General features: G+C 32.3%; 4 protein-coding genes across 4 annotated transcripts in view; all 4 read right to left on the bottom strand.

Moving 5' to 3' along the window:
- Positions 1-435: 435 nt before the first annotated feature.
- Positions 436-4,895, bottom strand: LOC108574586 (odorant receptor 22c-like). The gene is made up of 6 exons (XM_017937206.1): positions 4,639-4,895; positions 3,873-4,209; positions 1,541-1,753; positions 1,326-1,448; positions 765-923; positions 436-486 (listed from the first exon to the last, which is right to left on the bottom strand). Exons 1-6 carry the CDS (start codon positions 4,893-4,895, stop codon positions 436-438), a joined length of 1,140 nt encoding a protein of 379 aa, XP_017792695.1.
- Positions 4,896-7,158: 2,263 nt separating this feature from the next.
- On the bottom strand, positions 7,159-12,091 carry LOC108574555 (odorant receptor 67c-like). The gene is made up of 6 exons (XM_017937164.1): positions 11,997-12,091; positions 11,015-11,351; positions 8,736-8,948; positions 8,539-8,652; positions 7,379-7,534; positions 7,159-7,209 (listed from the first exon to the last, which is right to left on the bottom strand). The coding sequence occupies exons 1-6, from the start codon at positions 12,089-12,091 to the stop codon at positions 7,159-7,161; spliced, it is 966 nt and encodes a 321-aa protein (XP_017792653.1).
- Positions 12,092-14,052: 1,961 nt separating this feature from the next.
- LOC108574587 (putative odorant receptor 71a) lies at positions 14,053-19,446 on the bottom strand. Its single transcript, XM_017937207.1, has 6 exons — positions 19,190-19,446; positions 17,951-18,305; positions 15,578-15,808; positions 15,000-15,113; positions 14,491-14,646; positions 14,053-14,103 (listed from the first exon to the last, which is right to left on the bottom strand). The coding sequence occupies exons 1-6, from the start codon at positions 19,444-19,446 to the stop codon at positions 14,053-14,055; spliced, it is 1,164 nt and encodes a 387-aa protein (XP_017792696.1).
- A 2,562-nt stretch (positions 19,447-22,008) lies between these two features.
- Positions 22,009-23,142, bottom strand: part of LOC108574554 (odorant receptor 4-like) — a 2,342-nt gene continuing 1,208 nt past the window's right edge. Inside the window, exons 3-6 of the mRNA XM_017937163.1 lie at positions 22,629-22,859; positions 22,430-22,543; positions 22,195-22,350; positions 22,009-22,059 (exon numbers count right to left, since the gene is read on the bottom strand). Coding sequence (XP_017792652.1) covers positions 22,009-22,059; positions 22,195-22,350; positions 22,430-22,543; positions 22,629-22,859 — 552 coding nt within the window. The remainder of the gene's footprint in view (positions 22,060-22,194; positions 22,351-22,429; positions 22,544-22,628; positions 22,860-23,142) is intronic.

Here is a 23,142-nt window from a genome sequence, read left to right as displayed (position 1 = left end):
AACATTTCTCTTTATTCATCATGTCTGTCGATTTTTCAAAAAGAAAATGATTTTTTTCTTTGGTGTAAAATAATTTTGTTTCTTTTTTTAAATATGAAGAACAATTATCTGAGAATGTTATACAATAAAGTAGATGTACGCTAGAAATTCGATAACGTCGACAATTCTAAAAATTTTTAATTAAAGTACTTTAATTAAATAGGCTTTGTTTTTATAATTAAGAATTGCTGCTAGATTTGTAAAAAAAATTAGACATTTCTTCCGCACTGTAAAGTCTCTCTATGTTTTTATTTTTCACACTAACAGTATATTTCCTTCTTTTATTGTAACATTTGTTTAATAAACTGTGATGCGTTTAATCTAATAGAAATATTATATCTCAGTTTAGTTCAACCGTAGTAAGTTCTATTTTGGAACTTCCGAATTTTCGATTTTTCAACTCATTGCGAGCAATACGGATATATACGATGCAGAAGCTTTCATAATCTAAAAATATATAAAATAAGATGATTTTATTAAACCACAATCAATTTTATATACAATTACGACATTTTACTAACTTAATTACAAGTTAAACTATTAATCACATTTTTGAAACATTATTTAAAATATCACATAATGTCTTTCGTAAAATTTGTATCATTACAGGTACATAGAAATAAATGAATTTTTTAAAAGTCTCAATTATTTAACAATGTCGGCAAAAACTGTTCTCACAGTAATAAATAATTAAAATTAGCGAATACAAAGTATAATTAACTTACGCCTGCAAAACTTTCCATGGAAAGACTTGCAAATTTTCCAAAAGTGAAAGTAAATCCTTTCTGTGATCGTAGTATTACAAGCAACATAAGTCGGCTTTCCTTCGAATGCATATTATACCAAAGAAATTCATACGCCGTGTCTCCAATCAGTTTACTCTGAAAATCAATGATATTTTAACAACGATGTATTCAAAAATATGTACAATTATACAGAGTGTCCCAACAATCCATAATCCATAAATTTTATCTCAAATAAAAATATAGCATCACGTTTAAAAAAAAAGAATAGAGATGACCTTGAAGTCACCTCTACGCCTCGACCTATGTGAAAAATATTTACATCACATTATTGTTGTATTTTTACATCACATTATGTCCCCCTCTATATCTGATTTTCCCCCTCCATTTGTATATAACATTTTTCCATATTTTACAAATAATAGAAATATTCCAGGTGGACAGAGTTTTTGTCCCACCCGGTATATACGAACATGTTATTTATTACATTACTCTAGGAAAATAATATACAATCAGAAATCAATTATTTTATATAGTATGTTATTTAACGACCTTGATATTAAGGTACTCTCCAGCAAAGCAGTATATGAACGCTTCTGAGCACACAGCCATGTAATATACAACAAATTTGATCAACATTTTAAATCCATTATTATTTTGTAGTGCCTGTAACGTTAAATTCGATCATCTATAGTAGAATAAAGGAAAGAAAATTTATTTTGGTTTCGATCATTATTTAATTAACAAGCGTCACTTACAAATGCGATAATATAACCCACGCAGCAAGTAATTAGGGTATTCGAGAGAAGTTGACTAAGTGCTAGATACGTAAACAGTTTTTCTATTCTCTCTGCAAATATGATGATCTGTTGATGTCTGCTGATGAAGAATCTCAGTTGAGTTTTATTCTTATAAGGAACCTCCTTTAATGTCTGGCACATAATATCGATTTGACAACCTAGATGAAGCACCTAAAGGTAATGGATTCCACACTGCTACAAAATTGTAGAAATAAATCTCGTCAAATTGTAATTTCAGTCAACTTTTGCATACTTTTAAAGTAAGGCACATAACAGTATTTCCAATTGGATGGATTGAGAAAACAAAGTTTTCAATTAGGTACATATTATTAGTTTATTTCTTTGAAAATTTTCTATTTGAAACAATCAAATTGGTTTCTCTGATCTAGCAACAATGACTTATTTACACAAAGTTTAAATGTTGGATCATTTTATACATTCAACTTACTTTCACCTCAGAATGTGATGTGAAAGTAAATTGTTTAATTATATATATATTTATGTCGTTTCAAATTTAGCATAATTGCAATTTTTATCTTCGATTATAGACTCACGATTGACATGTATATTTATTGTAACTTCTAATTTTTTCATTTCTCTGTGTCGGGGATAAATCTGACACTTGCAATCATGTGAAACACTCATACAGGGTCTCCCATTACGGTAGAGATTCGATTATCAGAACGATCGATTAACGGAAAATTCCATTAACAGTTGGCAGCTGAGAAAGATTGGGAAATAAGAATAGAGACATACAAAATTGCTAAACTTTTGTTCAAAAGTTTTTGTTTTAGGTTAATATTAGTATTTATAAAATATTTCGAAATAAACGATCTTCTTTCGTGAAAAAAACAAAGTTACTCGATTATCCGAAAAATCTGATTATCTAAACAACGTATGTCATAATTAGTTCGGATAATCAAGATTCTACTGTATAATCTTTCCACGTGGTTATTTGTCAAACTTTCGTAATTCGAAAGAACGTTTCAGATGAAACTTTGTTTCAAAGGAGACACTCTGTTATGAATGCAACTTTCTCCTAGGTAAAGGTAACACCGAAATTTCAAGGTGACCTTTATCTTTTAAAGCAGAACTATACAGGATGATGCATCTAAAGTGGGCCACTTTTGAATAAAAATTAATCTGTAGATCTCTACTACACTTCCATCAGTAAACAAAAAAATTGCCGTCGTATTATATTTTTGTTGAAACCAAACGGCTTTTGTAAGTAATATTATCGCTTTTTACTTTCAATAATGAAGATATTCCTGGTGAACAGAGTTAGTGGGACACCCTGTATATATGTACAATAGTTTCATTTGAAGAAACAAAAGTCACCTTGAATACTAGAAGTCGTCCCACCGAGAAAAAAAAGGTTATGTTCGTCAGAGGATGCTCTCATCCAAGCAACGTAAGTTCCATCTGAAATATTTTTCTAAATAACGAACAACATTTGGGAAATTATCGCATGGAAAGATTACAATGGGACAGTCTAGTATAGGAATATTTCAGCACGTACCACGAAAATGAAAATGTCTCAGTTATTATGCTATATTTATAAATGAAAAATTCCAAAACATACTTCCAACATAAATGCACGCGAAATACTTCCTAATGAATGAATAAAAATTTACTACTGCATACAAAGGAACATTTCGATACTGATGAAACTTCGGCATATGTATAGTAGTATTCAAAAAAATATTCGACACGTATTTTTTTTTTAACGGAAATCGTCCATATTGAAACGGTGAAAATTGCTTTAAACTACTTGAGATAATGATTAGTGAATTAGTGATAGCGATAGTGAAGTAGTGAAAATAAAATTATTTAAAAAGTGTGAGCTCTTTTGAGTGAAATGAAAATAAACTCATAACCGTACAATAACGAGTTCTGGAAATGAAAATTTATTTAGGTTGGCAAGCCACGTCGAAACTGACCATAATTTGTAATTGCCATCAACAATATATCCGTAACTATTAAATTTCCAACAAGATATTTCGCTTCCAAAATCCACTCCTCAATTTTCGTTTACTCATCAGGAAATATCCCTTACGTATGCATTAATTAAGGTTACCTAATCTAACCTTAAAATCGGTTTTCTTAACGGAAATATCCCTTTAACTTGAAAAACTACAATAATAGATAAATTAAGAATTCGCATAAATTACATTCGATTGTGTCAAAATATAGTATTGATTTATGTAAATTCAATATTGAAAGTTTAAATTAAATAGAAAATATTTTAATCGAAATAACTGTCTGAGATCAGTTTACAGTTGGTACTTACCATCATCAAAAGCAGACTGCTGAATACACCAAACGTAAAAGCTGTCGATACTTTGCATAGGTATTGTAAAACTATTACCAGCTCGTAAATAGGCGAATTGTTCGTATTAAATGGCAAGTCCATTTTTATCAAAAGTTCTCGAGGTGCTGTTATATTAGTCCTTTGTGGCGCCAAAACTCCAATTGCATAACATGCCGTGGATGATACACAGATACATATCACTATATTGGTTAATCGAAAAGATAGATGTGCTGTTTTTGATATTAAATTTTTTGTATCAAGAACAGCGTACTTTTTACAGTCTTCTTCCATGGTCGAGATAATGTCGTAAAGTAGACTGTGAAATATTATTTTAAACATTAACTATTTTCGTAAAGATATTATATTCGGTGACATTTATAATTACATACTAATATTTGAATTACTTAGGTGGTTTATTTATAATCAATACCGGTTAAAATTTTAAGACGATTTCAAAATTTGTTGATTTTAAATTTTGCAAATATTACAGCAACTAATTAAAACTCAACAAATGCGATGATTTTATTGAAATATTGTTAAAATAATCTGACTACTGAATTGAAGTTCTTTAAGCATTGTAATTAAATGATTAAAAAATCAGTTCATTCATAGGAAAAATGTACTAATTTATAAGTACTGAAATTTATGCGTTTACGAATTAAAAAGTAAAATAATATATCGAAGAGCAATATTTCAATAAGTGTATAAGTTAGTTTTCACACATACACAAAATAAGAAAACTCACCCGCGATGTGTCCAAGCAACAAATAATTTGATGCACACTAAAGTGAATGGCATGCAAATGCTCAAATTATCTACTGTATCCACAAGAGTGTTATATTTATAATGCCTGATCACGTAGCCGTACTGATAAATTTGAAGTCCACACATGACAATTGTCCAAAAAAATTTATGTAAAATCAACGATGGTGTTCCTGGCCAAGAGGCAGCATAACGGAGGCCATGTTTTACAGTTTGACTTATCGTATTAATCGATGTCATTTCATAAAAATTCACTATTCCTCTTTGCCTGTGCTAGTTTCAAATTTTTTTTTTTTAGAGTTCGTAAAATTTCATTAAATATGCGCCATAGTATCAATTTTAAATAATCATCACTATCACCGTCAAAATTTTGAAAACATCAACGTGCTTCGTCAGCGACTTACGACAGACTGAAAACTTTGTAACAAAGTTATTGTAGAAGAGCAAGCTTCGAGAACTTATCCGCTCGGGGAAAACGTTTGTTTTGCACTCGCGGAGATCGTATGAATATTACAGGTAATATTACAGTGATTATGGGTTTGCTGGAAACAAATCAAATCAAGGGAACTCTGCAGAAGTTCTAATTTTATCTTTGTTGCAATGGTGAATGATTATCATAAAAAATGCAAGAGCGTTGCAAATGGTATATGAATACATATTAAATTACTTGTGGCACAAGTTCGGGCTAATTTATAAAGTTTCAACTGAACAGAAAAAGAAAAATTAAGAAATAGTAGGCTGAATAAAAATCTTCATAAGTTTATACTAAATTGAATGTAAAATAAGTGAAGTGTCATTTTTTATTGCATGCATAATTTAACTTTTTGACTTTTGCCATGTGTACTTTGTAAAGAGTGATAATGATAGAAGTGACATGTACTGTAAATTAAATTTTATTAAAACTTTACTAAAAACTGCACAATTTTCACCTTTTACGTTTACATTTTGAAGGAAAATGGATACATGAAGAGATTCGAACTAAATTTTAATTAAAGAGTTTGAATTTATATCATATTAAAAGATAGCAACGAAAAAGTATATTTTTCTGTAATCTGGTTTCTGGTATTCAAGAAAACTTTAACTTCGTAAATAAATAAGATTGTAAGATTAATACGTAACACGTAACACGCGTTTAATTCGATCTTTTTAATTAAATTTAAAGAATATATTTTTTGTTTATCTATAATGAATATAGTGGAAGAATACGATGGTATTGATTATACCATCCGTCTCCTAAATAAATCTTCATTTCCTTACGGTTATTATAAGATTCATTAATATTATACGAAAATACAGCAACTATAAAGTGTATTACTAATCACTTTAAAGGTGTTAATGCACACAGGTGTTTTCGACACGAAATGTATTTTTTCTCGTCACATTTTAGCAATTTACGCGTTTTACATGCAACGTACTATACATATGTTGCAACGCTTCCGCGCGATGAAATAAGTAAGAAGCAACACTGTTTGCATTGTCACGTGCGATGTGTGACGTTATAGCCATTGAACTGCACGAGCATGTCCTACGTGCTGTTACGTAGAAAAAAAGTGTACACAACAGAAATGCAACTTTTGCTCATTGTCGATTTTACTGTACAAAAATGTTGCAGCATATAACACGCTGCATATAAAACGCGTAAACCATATGCAACAAGCTACTACATGTGCAAAACATCCGTACATTATCACCGTTTTGCAATATTCCGATTGAAAGCGAGTTTAGACACGTTTTTATCTTGCAAGAACTGAGCCTGCGTACTGCACTAAAGCGCCCTCTGTATATTTCCTCGTTCTTGCTCCTATAGTTCGGTATGAAGGCCCCGACCCCATGCTCGGCCATTCTGCGCTGAGATTCGCTTTCGAAAGTCTATTACACTAAACGCACTGTATTTACACAACTAACTCACAATCAGCGACACTTAAGTCGAAATTCTCTGTCTCCCTCAACTCTTTTGGGATATGTGCAAACCTCTTTTCACTGGATTTTCTACACAAAATTACGCTGCAATCTCTTCAACTACGATTTCTATACTGTGATTTTCTCTACACTGCGATTTTCTCTACACTGTGGTTTCTATGTTACTAATCTGTCGTCACCACTGCTTTCGCGTAATCGTAAGTGCCTTCATCTTATTTTTGACACCACTTGTAGGAACCGAGGAAAAATTTAAGGGACCCAAACGGGAATTGAGAACGCGCGCGATTCCGGCTAACAAGCCAGGAGTCTGCGCACTGCGCCTCTACATATATTTTTCCTCGTTCTTGCTCCTGTAATTTGATATAGAGGCCCTAATACTACAATTATAAATAATCAAATTCTCAGTGCATATTTAATTTATTTTCTGTTATTAAGTGTGCTCGTACATATATTTTTATTTATATGTCAAAGACAAATTGTTTTACATTATAATAAATATTGATTTACCATTAACCTAAATTAAAGCTAAGTATTAATTTACCTATACATCAAAGGAGACTACACGTAATTGTAACTTGATTCTTCAATACACTGCAAGAAGTACTGATATATATGATGCTGAGACTTTCATGATCTATAAATATAGAAGATAGAATCACTTTGTAAACTAGCGTTTACGAACAAACGATATTTTTGGTATCTATATTTTTACAAACAAAAAATGATTTTCCTTCACGAATACATAATATGAACATGTATAGGTAACAATAAAAATCATAGAATATAAAAAATAAGTAGCTTACGGCCGTAAAGCTTTCCAAGGAGAGACTTGAAAATTTTCCAAAAGTAAACGTGAAACCCTTTTGAGACCTCAATATTACAGGTATTAGAAGTTGGCTTTCAGTTGAACGTAAATCGTACCAAAGAAATTCATACGCCGTATTGCCGATTAGTTGGCTCTAATGACGAAAGCAACATTTTAAATACATAATACAAAGAACATATACAGGGTGCACCATTTAACACGTTCATCTGAATAATTCCTAAACTACGCATGGGTTGAAAAACTGTTACATACAAAAGTGACAGGATTTTAAAAGAAGCATTACGTAACGTATGTATTTTCTTTGTAGATAGTGGCGGTTCGAAGATTTGTAGGTTAACTTCCTTCTTTTTTTAAATGGAATGTTGTATTTTTTATGACAGAATTCGAAAGAATTAAAGTATTAATAATTATTGGACTTAAATCCAATAGTTAACGAGATATTTTGCTTCGTTTATCGAAAACTTTCTTCGTGCAACATCAAGTTGGAAATTCAATATCAGCAAAGACTTTATTAACACAGCGGTACTTATTTGGCGATGTTTATCAACATGGGTAGTCTAATTCCCTTAGCTAAAGTATACATTCGAAATGTCGATTCTTTCGAATTTAGTTATAAAAAATTCATTTTATTTTAAAAAACGAAGTTGAAGCATATAACTTTTGTATAAAACAATTTTACAACCAATAGGCTTATTCAGATGAATGAGTTAGGTGGCGCACTCTGTATACAGGGTGGGACACAATTCACAGTGTAGTAGAAAAAAGGGTGACCCTACATGAAAAAAAAACGAAAAATAATAAGTAAAATATTTGGTGTAACGTTTCTTCTTAAAAAAATGTTTCAAATAGCCAGCGTGGAAGTAAAAAGTATAAAAGATTACTCACATTATTAGTAGCAAATAAATAACAATAGAACTTTGATAAAAATATAAGGACACATAATCAATATAATCTAAAAAATTATGTTATTCAGCATTAGCTTAACTTTTTCTATTGCTGTTCTGTTTTCTAAACAAAAAATCATCTGTTAAAAAGAAATTAACATATCAACTGTTTTTGTTTTCTTCATTATTGTACATTTCACAGGGAGATATTGTGCAGCTAAAGACCATTTCGTATCGTATATTATTTAATGACCTTGATACTGAGATATTCTCCGACAAAGCAGTATATAAACGCTTCTAAACAAATAACCACATAAAATAAAAGAGATTTGAGTAACAGAGGAACTCCATTGTCGATATGTACTGCCTGTAATATTTATTTCCTACACAATATCACGAAAAAATAACACATCGTTATGGATAAGAGTTAATATAGAGAAGCTTACTTACAATTACAACGAGAAATCCTACGCAACATATAATTATCGTATTGGACACAAGTTGACTGAGAGCCATGTATGTAAAAAGTTTCTCAATTCTTTCTGCAAAAACAATAATTTCCTGATGTCTGTTAATGAAGAATTTTATTTGTTTTCCGTCTTTGAAGGAAACGTCTAGCAAATTTCGGCACATGATGTCGATTTGACATCCTAGATGAAGTACCTAAAAACAATGACCCCGATAGACTTTACATAAAATAGAATTTATTATTATTGGTAATAAATATTCAAATTTATTATTAACGATAAAATAGAATTTGTATAAAAAAATGTTTAAAGTTATTATCAATAATGAAATAGAATTTATATATAAAAAATGTTTAAAGTTATTATCAATAATGAAATAGAATTTATATATAAAAAATGTTTAAAGTTATTATCAATAATGAAATAGAATTTATATATAAAAAATGTTTAAAGTTATTATCAATAATGAAATAGAATTTATATATAAAAAATGTTTAAAGTTATTATCAATAATGAAATAGAATTTATATATAAAAAATGTTTAAAGTTATTATCAATAATGAAATAGAATTTATATATAAAAAATGTTTAAAGTTATTATCAATAATGAAATAGAATTTATATATAAAAAATGTTTAAAGTTATTATCAATAATGAAATAGAATTTATATATAAAAAATGTTTAAAGTTAACTTTGCACCGCTATTTTTATAAGGCTTCGAGAAATGGTTTTTTGCCGTCATTCCGACGTTTGTATAAATTTTTGAAAAAACTGCAATTAGTCGGAATCGTGAAGAAAATAGCGAAGGTCGTTTTTAACGCGTGAGCCTCTGTTCTTCGCCCCTGAGTGCGAGCTCTACGCGCGCTCCGATTGGCCAGTGTTTTTCGTTAATAATTCAAAAATGAAGCTTCAAACAACATTTTGGTAAAGGAAAAAGTTTTTCAGAATCACCTCAGGAACCCCCCATTTCCGGGTGTTCGAGGAGTTACGGGACACCCTGTATGTACATGTGTAGGGGAGAGTCGTGCAGTACCGGCCAAAGCTAGATCTCACTTATACTGCTAGTTGACTGCTCTATTGATGGATAAACAAATAAATACTATAGCCCAGAGCAACGTATTCCAGCGACGTTCTTTTTTCTTCAGTATTACCAGAGTTCTAAGACGTTTAACGTTTACGCTGTTGTTCCGTGCGACAAAAGTTATTTTTCATAGCTGATTTCTAACTTTTCAGGTAATTAAATAATTTTGTTATAGTACGTACATTATTTTTAGACTATTAGGTATACATAAATGCCCCGGTTTGTGCAGTTTGCTTTGTATATTATGCATTAAACCTAAAAGTTTTTCCACGTGCTTGTCGTCCAGTACCGGCCAAATTTTTTTAAAAATTTTTTAAGGCTTTTCTTCTTTGTTTTTCTGCAGAAAAGTGTCCGAAATGAGCAAGCGTATCTTCTGATTTTATGAAAATTGTTAGAAGCATCAGTCCTGCAAATAATATTTCAGAAACAAGGATAACACAGAGAAAACGACGGACGCGACAGTTTGAAATTCTAACATTAGTATCTTTTATAGAAGATGTTCAGGAAAAAAAGAAACTGGTTAATGAGAAAAAATTGACAGCAAAAACAAGATAAGCTGTGAAAATACTAAAGAAAAATGAAAAAATCAAGCGAGGAAGGAAGTTACGAGAAGAGATAAGTAAGAAAAAAGATAGCTCACGAAGAAGGAACCTAGGCATTGACAAACAAGTCACAGAGTGCATCATTTGTAAAGAATCCTTCAACGAAGATTGGGTGCAGTGCGTCAAATGCAACGGTTGGGCTCACATGGAGTGTACGGATCAAGAAAATTTCTAAAGGGAGATGGGAAGGGAAGAAAAGTCCTATTCTATTTTTAAATGATGTTTACTAACGTTATTTATTACTTAGACCTTCAAATCTACTAACTAAGTAGCTGGCCGGTACTGTACGACAAGTTTTCGTTCGCTGCAAATTACAACTTTTCCATTTCTACGAATTATTTATCTTTATGAGAAAATTTAAGAAGAAACATTTGTCCCCTTTTATCAAGCACCCTTTGTACTACAAATTACTTTTTTGAAATTTCATTTTAACCAACATTAGCCCAAGTTATAGCAGAAAAACTTAGAGTGGCCGGTACTGCACGACTCTCCCCTGTATCATCTCATAAACCTAATGTTAGGTCATACTGCTTTCTTCAAAGTCATTATTTAAATAAATATAAATTATTCATACTTACCACCATTAAGAGAAGAGCATTGAATGCACCGTATGCTACGGCCACTGATAAGTGAATAAGGACCTGTGTAGTTACTACAAGTTCGTAATTCGGCGATTCGCTGGTCTCGAAAGGCAAATCCATTTTCATAAGGAGCTCCCGAGATACTGAAGCATTATTTCCTTGAAATCCAATAGTATTAGTTATGTAAAATGCTGCAGATGCCATATACAAAGACATAACAATGCTTGTTAAATAAAAAGATAGCTGTCCGGTTTTTGACATCAACTTATTTATATCTATAGCAGCATATTTCTGACAATCCTCTTCCATGGTTGATAAAATGTCACTAAATACGCTGTGAAATATCGTTATTTTAGACAAAAAAAAGTTACTTCGATACCATTTCCTTTTTACAGTGAAAAAAATTACATTTATAAATGACTAAAATTCGTAAGTAAAATATGAAAAAGTTTTACGGTTCGTCTATAATAGATCGACAATGTTAGGAAAATTATTTATAAGCAATTTAACCATGTTAATAATTTCATTATCGTTTCAAATTGTTTTTAGCTATTGTTTCAGTAACGCGCGTGGCAGACGGTAGATGTGTGCAAATCATGTAATAAGCTCGATACCACCTCCTTCTTTCTTATCAAAGCCCTGCAAAATAATGATCAATATATGACACATACTTTACAATTACACCATTTTATAATTACCAAAGTTAGTTAACATTTAAAATAAAAAGAGACCTTCATAAATTGACTTAAACGTTTACCTGCGTATCGTATAGACTAAGTACAGGATAGACCTATTATGTCATAGGACCTTGTGTCACATGTTCTAAAATACCGATCATGAAAAAATTCAGTTGTTACATCCTCTACGATTTTGAGCGATGAGTTTAAAAATTGTACTGTATGGAAGAGCTATAGTGAGGTCACAAATCACGAAAAGATCGCGAAAACATCGATTGATCTAGCCGCACGCAGGGCTATACGCGTATTCTAGAAGCTCTTCAAATCTCAAGTCACACGCGCCGAGCGAAAGACTTGAACCGTCGGACAACGCTTCTAGTGGCCAAGTCGCTGCCATGACTGAATCAGTATAGACCTACATCTATCTTATTTTGTTTTCATCATTTAGGATCCTGATTCTTTTCTTATGGTAATTGATATTTCGGCTCCGCTTTAATCATTGAGACAATGGAGGCAAGGAGGGCGTGTCATACCTTGGTCAAAAGCTTACGCCTCAAGAATTACAACAGTGGTGGTCCGGATTGCCGGAAACTCGTAGTGTTGCGACCTCATTAGGGCGCAACGAAGCCTCGGTTTGGCGGATTATCGCAATAAAATGTGTTAGTCACCGTAGACCCCCCGTGGACGAACCACGGCGGCTATAAAGATTGAAGATATTACTTTTATCTACCGATTAAAAAATACCGGTATTTATTTCGGTTTCGTTGTAGCTTCATTGACATAATACCGGTATCAAAATCATACCGGTTTGAAGTCCCTGATACTAACAGTAAAGAACGATAATGTATCCTCGTACGTGTGATACACACAATTTCATTTAGGTACGTGAAAATTTTTATAATTTATTTTGAGAAAACGGATGCACTTGTAATATATTGTTCCTTTCAAATCTTTTATCCTCTCGACAAGTAGAATATGCAAAAATTTTTAAAAAAGTCAACATTAATTTTCAACGTATGTATATTCTGCCATACGTTTATAACTTAAACAAAATGTTATATACAAAAGTTGTTTGTTTTCTAACGTAGATTACAGAAATGATTTGGCTTACTTAGAATTTCCTTTGAAATTTTTTATTCAACCCCCGTTTCATCCTCTATAAGCGTAAATGTTAATCAGTATATATTTGTCATAAAATTTGAGACTAGAACGATTAAAATCAATTGAGTAGTTTTTGAAATATTGATGTATAAATTGTTTTCACTATCATATAGTATATGTACTTATGTTTACAAAATTATAAGCATGAACGAAATATAGCATGTTTCATATATTTAATTGTACCTTCGCTCACTATTAATGTTGTAAACAATAGAAGTGATAAGAAAATGATAATGCCTTAACATCATGTGACACAAAAATCCATTACACATTAGGTCTATCTAGTACAGGGTGTTCCATACAGGATGTTCTATACAGAGTGTAACTATTGGTAGAAAATTTAGGGGGTGATTCTAGAAGCCGATATTAGACGAAAATGAAGAATAGAAAAATTGCGTTTGAAGCTTCGTTTTTCAGTTATTAACGTTTTAAAATATCCCCGTAACCGAGCAACCGTCCCGACACCAGCGAATATAGGGCACGTCAAGGCACCGGGGCTACGGTGACCCTTAAAATCAACAACACATGGCCGGGGCATCTCACCTCGTACAAATCCTAAGGGAAGTTTTTCAAATGTGTTCTGCAAACAGAATGTACACTATGCACGCAACAAATGCTAAAACCACTAAAAAACAATCGCTGTACGAAATGAGAACTAAACAAAATCAGAGAAAATTGAAAAAACTGAAGAAAAATAAATTAAACCTATATTAAAAGTACACTAAAACGTAATTTTATATACACTTTAATAAACTGCCAGCTAGCGTTGACAATATCATGCTCCTTTTTTCTTCCTGGCAGTTCAATGTACTGGTCAAGAAACTGCAAGCTTATCTCGATAATATTTCTGCCATTTTCCAGGATTGGAAGCTTATGATCAACACAAGTAGAACTTAGGCCATCTACTTCATCAGAAGGAAGCCTCCCAAGGACACTCTTAAACTGAAAATCTTCGGACAAGAAATCGACTCGTCTCTAATCAGGTGCGATACCTTGACATCATTTTATTTGTGCAACTAATGAAAATTCTATCGACTAAAATTTCAATGGTAATATGAATCGATAAAACGTAATATTATAGGTTTTTATTACCTTACATAATATTATTTTCGTACATATAATCCACTTTTAATTTTCATTATGCAATTATACTGCAGTATTCATGGTTTTCCCTTTGTGAAATGCTACACTGTATAATTAGTACATCGCATACAGTACAGATATGTACGATGCAGAAGCCTTTAAGATCTAAAAATTTTAAATAATTAAAAAAATTAAATATAACGAAACAGTAAACATTCTTAATTCGTAAATTTTTTTAGGAACATATAATTATATCGATATGAACAAATTAAAAAAAAAAAAACTACCATATCTTTACAGTAGATAAATAATCGGTAAATATAAAATTAATTTAATACCAAAATAATTCTTCACGATTCGTCGTATTTAAATGTACCCGTTTACGTGTCCCACCCGGTATATTGTGCCTATTGTTACTCGAATTTAAAAAGAGTTTAAAACCATAAATATTCCACCGTCTCCAAATAAAACGGATGCACGGTATTCATCAGATGTGCGTTAATTTATTCTCTTTCATAGCATATGCATAACATAAGAAAAAAGTAGACTTACATTTGCAAAACCTTCTAAAGACAAGTCCATAAATTTTCCAGCGGTGATTGTTAATCGTCTTTGAGATCTTATCATGAGAAGAATAATGATATGTCTGTCTTGAGGATCCAGAAGGTACCAAGGTGAGCTATATGCTGCATTGCTAATTGATAGACTCTACAATCACACAATGTTGCAATTTTTTTTACTATACGTGCTTAATTGGTCTCCGCTTTAAATTTTTGACGCGCAGAATTTTAAGACAAAATAAAGAGAGACTCTAACTGCAGAGAAATTTTGTTTAAAAAAAATATAACTACACTCTGTCCAATTTAAGAATAACCTCGCTCTCGGACCGATCTCCGTTCGTTCTGCGCATAGACAGAGAGCGTAGCAGAGGGTAAGACGGAGAGAAACGTAGGCGGTTAAGTGGGGGTTTGGACGTTTTAGCCCTGCCTTAGGCACGTCCCATGCGCGAAGCGAGGTTATTCTTAAATTGGACAGAGTATAACTATGAGTTACATACTAACTTTGTTACTGAGATATTCTCCGGCAAAGGAGAAGATGAATGCTTCCATAGTGATAGCGATGTAAAAGAGTAATGTTTTTATAAATGTTTTTATATTTCCATCTGTATTAAATGCCTACAACAATAAAATATTAATAAGAGATTAAGCTACTCTTGCCAGATTTAAGTATGCAATTGGGTCTCTTACGAGTACTATAATATTTCACTGTTAATATTTTTTAGTTATTCAATTTTTTTAGTTAAAACAGTAATGCAATTTATTTGAGTTAGTAAACAGTGAGTTTTAAACTAAAATTTAAACAATCAGGTCTTACGAGTGCTATGAAATTTCATTATTAATACTTTTTAATTATATTTTTTTTCAGTTAAAATATTAATGTAATTTACTGGAGTTAATAAGCAGTGAGTTTTAAACTAAAACGTAATCAGTTAGGTCTTACCAGTATTATGAAATTTCACTATTAATATTTTTTAAGTTAAAATAATAATGTAATTTATTGGAATCAGTAAGCAGAGAATTATAAACTAAAACTTAAATTAAAAATTAACGAAAATGTAATATTCGTAAATATTACTTACAATTACTATTAAGAATCCTATGCAACATATAACGAGCGTGTTACATAACCACTGCATCAAAGCAATGTATGAAAAAAGACTCTCGATAGAGTCCGAATTAATAATGATTCGATGATGTCTGTGAATTAATGATTTGGTGGTGTTTCTCGATAATCTGTGTTTCTCATCTTTAATAGAAATATTTGTCAGAGCTTTCTGCAACATTTCTATCTGTCCTCCAATATGAAATATCTAAATATCATTTATTGTATAATAGAGTATGTACAATCTTTCTTAACAACTTTCGTGACTTTATCTATTTCATTTAAATTCGAGACAAATTTAAGCGCTACAAAAACTTTAATAAAGATAAAATTTAATTTTAACTTCAAGACTTTAACTTTAAAAAAAGACCAGATTTTACTTTAACTTTAAGATTTTCACTTCAAAAAAGATAAGATTTATATTGCTTTTCAATTTCAAAATTATGAACGATATTTTTTTCCCTCAAACCCCACGGTTTTATTTCCAAAAATATATACTGTCCGACAAACCTAAAGTGAAGCCTCTGACGTCACAGCCTAGCAAAATGGAGGCAAAATAGGCGGTTCAGGTCATCCCCGCTACTCTTGGGTCTTACGCTGCAGGCGCTTGAGGGGAAGTTGCGCTGTAGGTAAATGGTTTAGACAAACGAATTCAAGTCAACTGTCGATAATGTAACACGCTGATAAAAGAACGGAAAACTAAAAATTATTTGGTCGCCTTGTCCTCTTACCTATGTTGGCGCGTAAGACATATTTAATAGCGCAGACGTTAATTTCTAAGCGACTCATACACAATAAATTGTTATTATAAAGGAAGCCTCAGGAAATGAATTAATATTTTTTAACAGTTGGAAAACTAAAATGTAAATATTTTTTTCCTATTCTTGAATAATAAAAGTAGATTTCGGCGCATTAAAAAATTGCTTAAGGAGCTAAAAAATTTCTGGCTGCAATGAAAAACAGCGTGCCACCACAGACCGACAGGCACTTTTTACAGCCAATAAAAGCCATCAAACAGCCACTATTTAATGTTAAAATTTTGAAAAATTTGACAAAATCAGACGACATGTCGTCACTTTAACCGTAATATTTCGGCTTTGTTTAAAGATAATATTTCGACCTTGGGCTCAATAATCGCTGCTACAGTTTCAATTGTTAATTTGACATTGTTCCCACTCATAGAATAATTTTGAAAAAATACCAATTGGGTTGCTTGAATTTTAACCTGTAAAATAAGCTTATCGAAATAATAGACAAATTTTGGGAACATGGGATAAAAAGATTAAGTTTACCATGATGCACGTCGTTTGGCGTCGCGCAGGCATCTGTTCACCTGTTTATGGTGTCTGCGCGACTTAAACTTAATCTTTTTCCGAGCGCTTGAATATATCATTCCGGTCAATTATCGACTGCTCGAACGAGACCCGATCGTCATCTATTGTTCACAGAAGAGTAAGTGCGATAGCCTTATTCTATCCCTATTGGCTTACCGACAGCGAGCCGTCGCAAGTTCCCCTACATCTCCCACTTTTAGGCCCTGCGTGACGTCAGAGGCTTCACTTTAGGTTTGTCGGACAGTACGTATCTTCAAGAAATACAGGGTGTCCCGTAACTCCTCGAACACCCGGAAATGAGCGGTTCCTGAGGTGACTTTGAACAACTTTTTCCTTTACCAAAATGTTGTTTGAAGCTTCATTTTTGAATTATTAACGAAAACCACTGGCCAATCAGAGCGCGCGTAGAGCCCGCGCTCAGGGACGGGCGAACGGAGATTCACCCGCGCGCTATCGCGAACGACGCGTACGCGTGACTTCTCGGTTATCGATCGCTGTCAAAAAAATTTCACTTTGCACCGCTATTTTTATAAGGCTTAGAGAAATGGGTTTTTGCCGTCATTCCGACGTTTGTATAAATTTTTGAAAAAACTGCAATTAGTCGGAATCGTGAAGAAAATAGCGAAGGTCGTTTTTAACGCGTTCGCATTTGTTCGCTCGCGCGCGGGTGAGCCTCTGTTCTCCGTCCCTGGGCGCAAGCTCTACGCGCGCTCCGATTGGCCAGTGTTTTTCGTTAATAACTCGAAAACGAAGCTTCGAACAACATTTTGGTAAAGGAAAAAGTTGTTCAGAGTCACCCCAGTAACCCCCTATTTCCGGGTGTTCGAGGAGTTACGGGACACCCTGTATATTAAGTTCAACAAATAGTAAATATTAATGTGAATAATAAATTGCAAAATTTTGTATTTGTTGTTTTCAATAATTTCATCGAATGAATCGAACAAATACAGCGACATTATTAATCAAATATACGATAAATACACTTTTCATTATTATAAATTCCAACGTACACTTACCAACGTAATTATCAAAGCATCTAACATACCAATAGCAGATGCATTTATCAACAGCTGAAGAAATTGTACAACAAATACCCATTGATACGTCGGTGTTTTGTAATACGCAAACGGGAGGTCCATTTTCATCAAAAGTTCTCGAGACTTTAAATCATATTCGCCGTCGTTGTCGTGACGCATAAACTCGAAAAACACGCTGGTATAAGCGAAAACGGCAATAGCATATGTGCTCATAATTACCTTCGAATAACGATACGCAAGTTCAGCTTTACTTATCATGGCGTTTATGTCAAATTTCGTTGATGAAGAATTACTCCAATCGTTAGACATTCCCACTAACATATTTTCGAATATTCTGCAAAATATTATCTCACGTGTATACTTCATTAATAAGAATTTTTTATTTTTTCTCTACGTCGAATCGTTTTCGAGACATTCTAATTAATAGTTTTCCAGCTTCGCAACTTCGAAGGGTAATCTTACCCTCTAGACATGAACATTGGCAACTAAAAAATAATACGTGTCTATTATTTTCGGATTCTCTAGCTGTCTGCAAAATTTCACGAAAATCGGTGTGTCTCAGTTGGACGATGACATTTCCTACATAAATTGCTAAGAAAGCGTAACATTTTAACGAGTATTTTCTTCGGCCATTGATGCAATCGAATTAAGCGCACAGAGTAATATAACAGTAGAATGATAACCCGCACAGAATAAAAATAAATAATGAAATCAGCAGAATTTCTTATTCGAGGATATTTTTATGAAACCACGAAAGTTATAGATTTTTCTAACCACATAACATCGAATGTTGCTGAAGTTAAAATTTTAATAAACATAATTTCTCTTATCCAAATATATCGTTTATTTCCTTAAATCGTTAATTAAGATCGTCAAGAGGAATAAAAATTTTACAACCCTCTACAATCCGATTTTTCTTGGTTCGTGGGAAGAAAAATTCCAGTTGATTGCACTTTTACGTTTTAATGGTGGAATCGTGAATTAATAATTATTATAAAGAAATTGGCTGGTGGTAATGTAACAGTACACCAATAGGTATAATACAATGGTAAAGCAATAAAAAAAATAAAATCAGATTTAAAGTATAGATGCATGGTATGTATACTTCCGAGTCACGTGGCGTTATAGAGGGTTAAGTTGCGTTACTTTTTTTTTATTGTAATGACAGTCACAGTATAGCTTAACGTTTAGTCGAAATTAACGAATAGTGTAGCTTACCCACGTTTAGTCCAGAAAATAATTAATTTGACATACAACAGACTGTAAGGTAAAGTAGTGCCGACGCTGTCTATTAAGTTCGCCAGATTACTACCATCGAGATGCTTTATTATATATCGATATTGGAATATTTGTACAACTGTCATAAGAATTATCCAAGTTACTCGGACGATAATTTCGTAAGATGAACCTGGCCAAATTCCAGTTAACCTTAGGCCAATTTCCACTGGGCGACTGATGCTTTTGTTATGCGACATTCTGTATGAAATAACAGAATATATTATCGTTTTTGTAAAATTCTACACATTTGTTGAATAATTTTCCTCACATTTGCATGATACCATGACGTTTCATGCCAAGACGACTGAATCCTGTATACTGAAAATGTCTCCGGATAGGTGTAACGCTACTTCTTACGTATTGGCCGCGTTTTCATCAAATATTCATGTGATACGATAAAGATACAAAAACTACAGTTACAACGTAGAAGTTGTAAATATATGATTAAAGGAAAAGAAGTTTAACCATATTATCCTTTTTGCATGCAATAGTTCTTGTAAAAACGTAGAGCATCGAATACATAAATGCGCTATCGAAGAAATCATAGCATGTTTTGTTAACTGAAGTGAGAGAAGAAAAGTTTGTGGAAAAGAAAATTTGATAGCAGAGAAGGGAGAAATAAAAAAGGAGCAAAATATATGAATAAAATGTTTCGGAATAAGACGTTCGTCAAAAAAAAAGAATTAGGTACGAATATGTCGAAATATTTTAAATTTATTACAATAATGTGTATATAAAAAATAATTAATTTATTACTTTATAACTATATGGTAATGTAACTAAAATTTGAAAAATGTTCGCTTAGCCCTTGGAAAGGTTCGATTTCGCTGTCGAAATGATTTTGTGCATCGAAAGCTTCCATCGTTAACCTTCCAACATTTTATAGATATCTGGTGAAGGCCGACTCCACTTTCTCTTTGACAATTTCAAGCTGGAGATAGGAAACAAAGGCACTGGCAAAGGAAGTTTGATGTCGTAAATTTTGCTTTCTGAATACGTACAGTAATTGTTTTTCAGTAGTTTGCGTGTATTGTGTGCATAATGTACGTTGTGTTTGCAGTACACACAATGGAATACTCATTTGAAGAACTTTTCGACATGCACCTGCATCTTGCTGAAACAAATGATAGTGCAGCAGAAGTTAGTAATGTCGTTTACGGTGCCGAATTTCATTATATTCTTCTCTATGACTTGTACGAAGTAAAGTACTCCCCGTGTCTTGACGTACCCTATATTCGTTGGTGTAGGGATGTTTGCTCGACTACAGGAATAGTTTTAAACGTTAATAATTAAAAAATGAAGCTTTAAACACAATTTTTTTTGTTCTTGATTTTCGTCTTCTATCCGCTTCTAGAATCATCTCCTGAATTTTCTCCTAAAAGTAGCTCAACACTCTATATATTCTTTTTAATTATAAGGGTCGGGCAAAATTTTTGTCCACCTAAAACATTTCCGCTATTTGTGCATAATGAAATAGTGACGATTAATGACAAACGGTATTTCACTTGTACGTAAAAAATCTACAAATGTTAACTACTCTTTGCAACATTTAATGCTTTTTCTTGTGTCTGCATAGTCATTGATGTTTCCTTTCTTAAAAGACTCGAAACCTGTTTACTATGATCTTTGACCGACTGTACCGCTCATACTATACTTGTGTATAGGTTGATGAAGAAAACCTGAAGGTTCTAACGCGCATGCCTGTGCAAGTAAGGGGAAAATAGGCGGGGACGCCATCCCCACTACTCTACAGTCCTAAACTGTCTCTAGATAAGTGGTTTTTAACCAGCAATCGGTAATGTCGCGCGCTGCTAAAAGAATAGGAAAGTGAAAACGTTATCTGCCCTCCTTGTCTTCCTACCTATTAGTGCATAGCACTTAACATGTAAATTTCTAAAAGATTCAAATTCAGTAAACTGTTATTATAAAGGAAACCTACGGAAATGTATCAGTATTTTTTTTTTTTTTAAATGCTTGTAAAGCCTAAAAATTTCCGACAGAAATAAAAAAAAGCATGTCACTATAATATACCGTTGCCGACTGCTCACAGGAGGCTCGATCGTCTTCTATCGTTCATAGAAGAATAAGGCGCTAGGCTTACTCTATCGTGATTGGCTGACTATCAGCGAAGATGTAACACGTTCTCTTCCATCTCCCTCTTTCTAACCCCAACTCCTCTCTGAACCTTCAAGTTTGCTTAGTCGACCTATAATCTTCTGCAATATATCACGAAACTGCTATCGAATTTTTTTATTTCATTCGCACCCAAAATTTCTCATTCTCGTCTTCGATATACTCAAGAAACGAGCGAACCGAAGAGAGATAACAGCCGGTGATTTTCTGAACACCTAAATAAGTAACATACATACATCCACGGATGTATTTCGGAACGCAGTCCAGAACCTCTGACGCTTATCCAGGCATTACTGTGTATAAATACGCGACAACAAACAACTATTTAATAAAAATAATTGTTCTCAAAAAGAATTCTGAAAATAGTAAAATTATACAACTAATATCAAGTATAGATAAACTCTTATTTCAAGAATACCTATCATGATTTTTCATACGCTTTGTAAAAGATTAGAAAAACAACACAAGGAGAATTAAATTGTTTTAATTATTACGCTCGACTTCCAGTTACATATTTCTATAAGTAACAAACTAAATGTACTAATTTATCACTGTCATATTTTTGTCCAAACGTTCTGCGTTTATATGCGCTCTTTCTTACGGTTTAAAGCCATTATTTCGAAACTTTAACACATTGCATGCAAAACAGATACGTACGAGGCTGAAGCTTTTAGCATCTAAAAATTTAAATCTACAATAATTATATCATAAAAATTACACGGATCGAAATGATTGGAAAATAATTTCATAAAGAAATTTTTATGTTTTACTTAGGTCACACTTATTCGATACCGAAAATTTCAATTTCTTACATTAGCAAATGCAGCCAAGGAAAGATTCACAAATTTGCCCGCAGTGAGTATTAACTCTTTCTGAGATCGTAATATTATTAATAATACAATACGAGCTTCTCGAGGTTTTAGATCGTACCAAAGAAAATTGTACACAGATTGTGTAATACGTTCACTCTAAAAAAAAACAAAACACTGTCAAAATATAAAATCTCCTCTTTTTTTCTTTCTTTTTGTGTGTACTTTTATTTCTTACCTTAGAGGTTAGATATTCTCCGGTATAACATAAAATGAATGCTTCACAATTAACAGCAACGTAATAGGGAAAACATTTCAGTATTAATCCAGTTGTCTGTTCCGTGTTCAAGGACTTTATTGTCAAAAACAACATTGACAAAGTTGAATATTTAATCGGATTTATTTATTTAAACTCACTATAAATGAAATTTACTTACGGTTACCAAAACGAAGCTTATGAAACAGATAACCAGCATATTCGATAAAAATTGGCATAATGATATATAAGTAAAAACTGTCTCGATATTTTTAGACAGTCGTATAATTCGTTGATGCCTAACAACGACATCCTTTATTGTCAGTTTTTGCGGTACTTTCTTCTCATGATTACGAGAAATGTCTCTCATGTTTTGACACAATAAATCGATCTGACCACCAACATGTAATATCTACAACAGTGAAGCTTTTCAAATGATTAACAAAAATATTAGATAAGTGTTAAAATCTTGATGCCTAATTATAAAATAAATATAGTAAAAAGTTATTTCAGTGTGAATGTATTTTAAATATATTTTAAGTATTTTATTACTTCAAAATACATCGAATCAATAAATTAAATTGTACTGCATTAACGAATTACTAATTTCGAAAACTATCTACGAAATTTTTTTTTGTGTAAATGTTTCAAATACAATGCATTTCAAATTTAATTATTTTATAATTATTAACTTT

This window comes from Habropoda laboriosa, unplaced genomic scaffold (assembly GCF_001263275.1).
Source record: "Habropoda laboriosa isolate 0110345459 unplaced genomic scaffold, ASM126327v1 scaffold175, whole genome shotgun sequence".
NCBI classification, from domain to species: Eukaryota; Metazoa; Arthropoda; class Insecta; order Hymenoptera; family Apidae; genus Habropoda; species Habropoda laboriosa.
This window is presented reverse-complemented; position numbering and strand designations above follow the sequence as displayed.

Excerpts from the sequence above, each read along its gene's own strand:
- LOC108574555 (XM_017937164.1), bottom strand. The coding sequence starts at position 12,091 with ATGGCAGCGACTTGGCCACTAGAAGCGTTGTCCGACGGTTCAAGTCTT. Across the intron at positions 11,352-11,996 it reads GAAGAGCTTCTAGAATACGC|CGTATTTAGTGACATTTTAT; the intron begins GTATAGCCCTGC and ends GATATTTCACAG. Across the intron at positions 7,210-7,378 it reads CCTTGGAAAGCTTTACGGCC|ATCATGAAAGTCTCAGCATC; the intron begins GTAAGCTACTTA and ends CTATATTTATAG.
- LOC108574587 (XM_017937207.1), bottom strand. The coding sequence starts at position 19,446 with ATGTCGCATAACAAAAGCATCAGTCGCCCAGTGGAAATTGGCCTAAGG. Across the intron at positions 15,114-15,577 it reads TAGGATTCTTAATAGTAATT|GCATTTAATACAGATGGAAA; the intron begins GTAAGTAATATT and ends TTATTGTTGTAG. Across the intron at positions 14,647-14,999 it reads GAGAATATCTCAGTAACAAA|AGTCTATCAATTAGCAATGC; the intron begins GTTAGTATGTAA and ends GTGTGATTGTAG.
- LOC108574586 (XM_017937206.1), bottom strand. The coding sequence starts at position 4,895 with ATGACATCGATTAATACGATAAGTCAAACTGTAAAACATGGCCTCCGT. Across the intron at positions 4,210-4,638 it reads GTTGCTTGGACACATCGCGG|TCTACTTTACGACATTATCT; the intron begins GTGAGTTTTCTT and ends AATATTTCACAG. Across the intron at positions 1,754-3,872 it reads GCAGTCTGCTTTTGATGATG|GTGCTTCATCTAGGTTGTCA; the intron begins GTAAGTACCAAC and ends CATTACCTTTAG.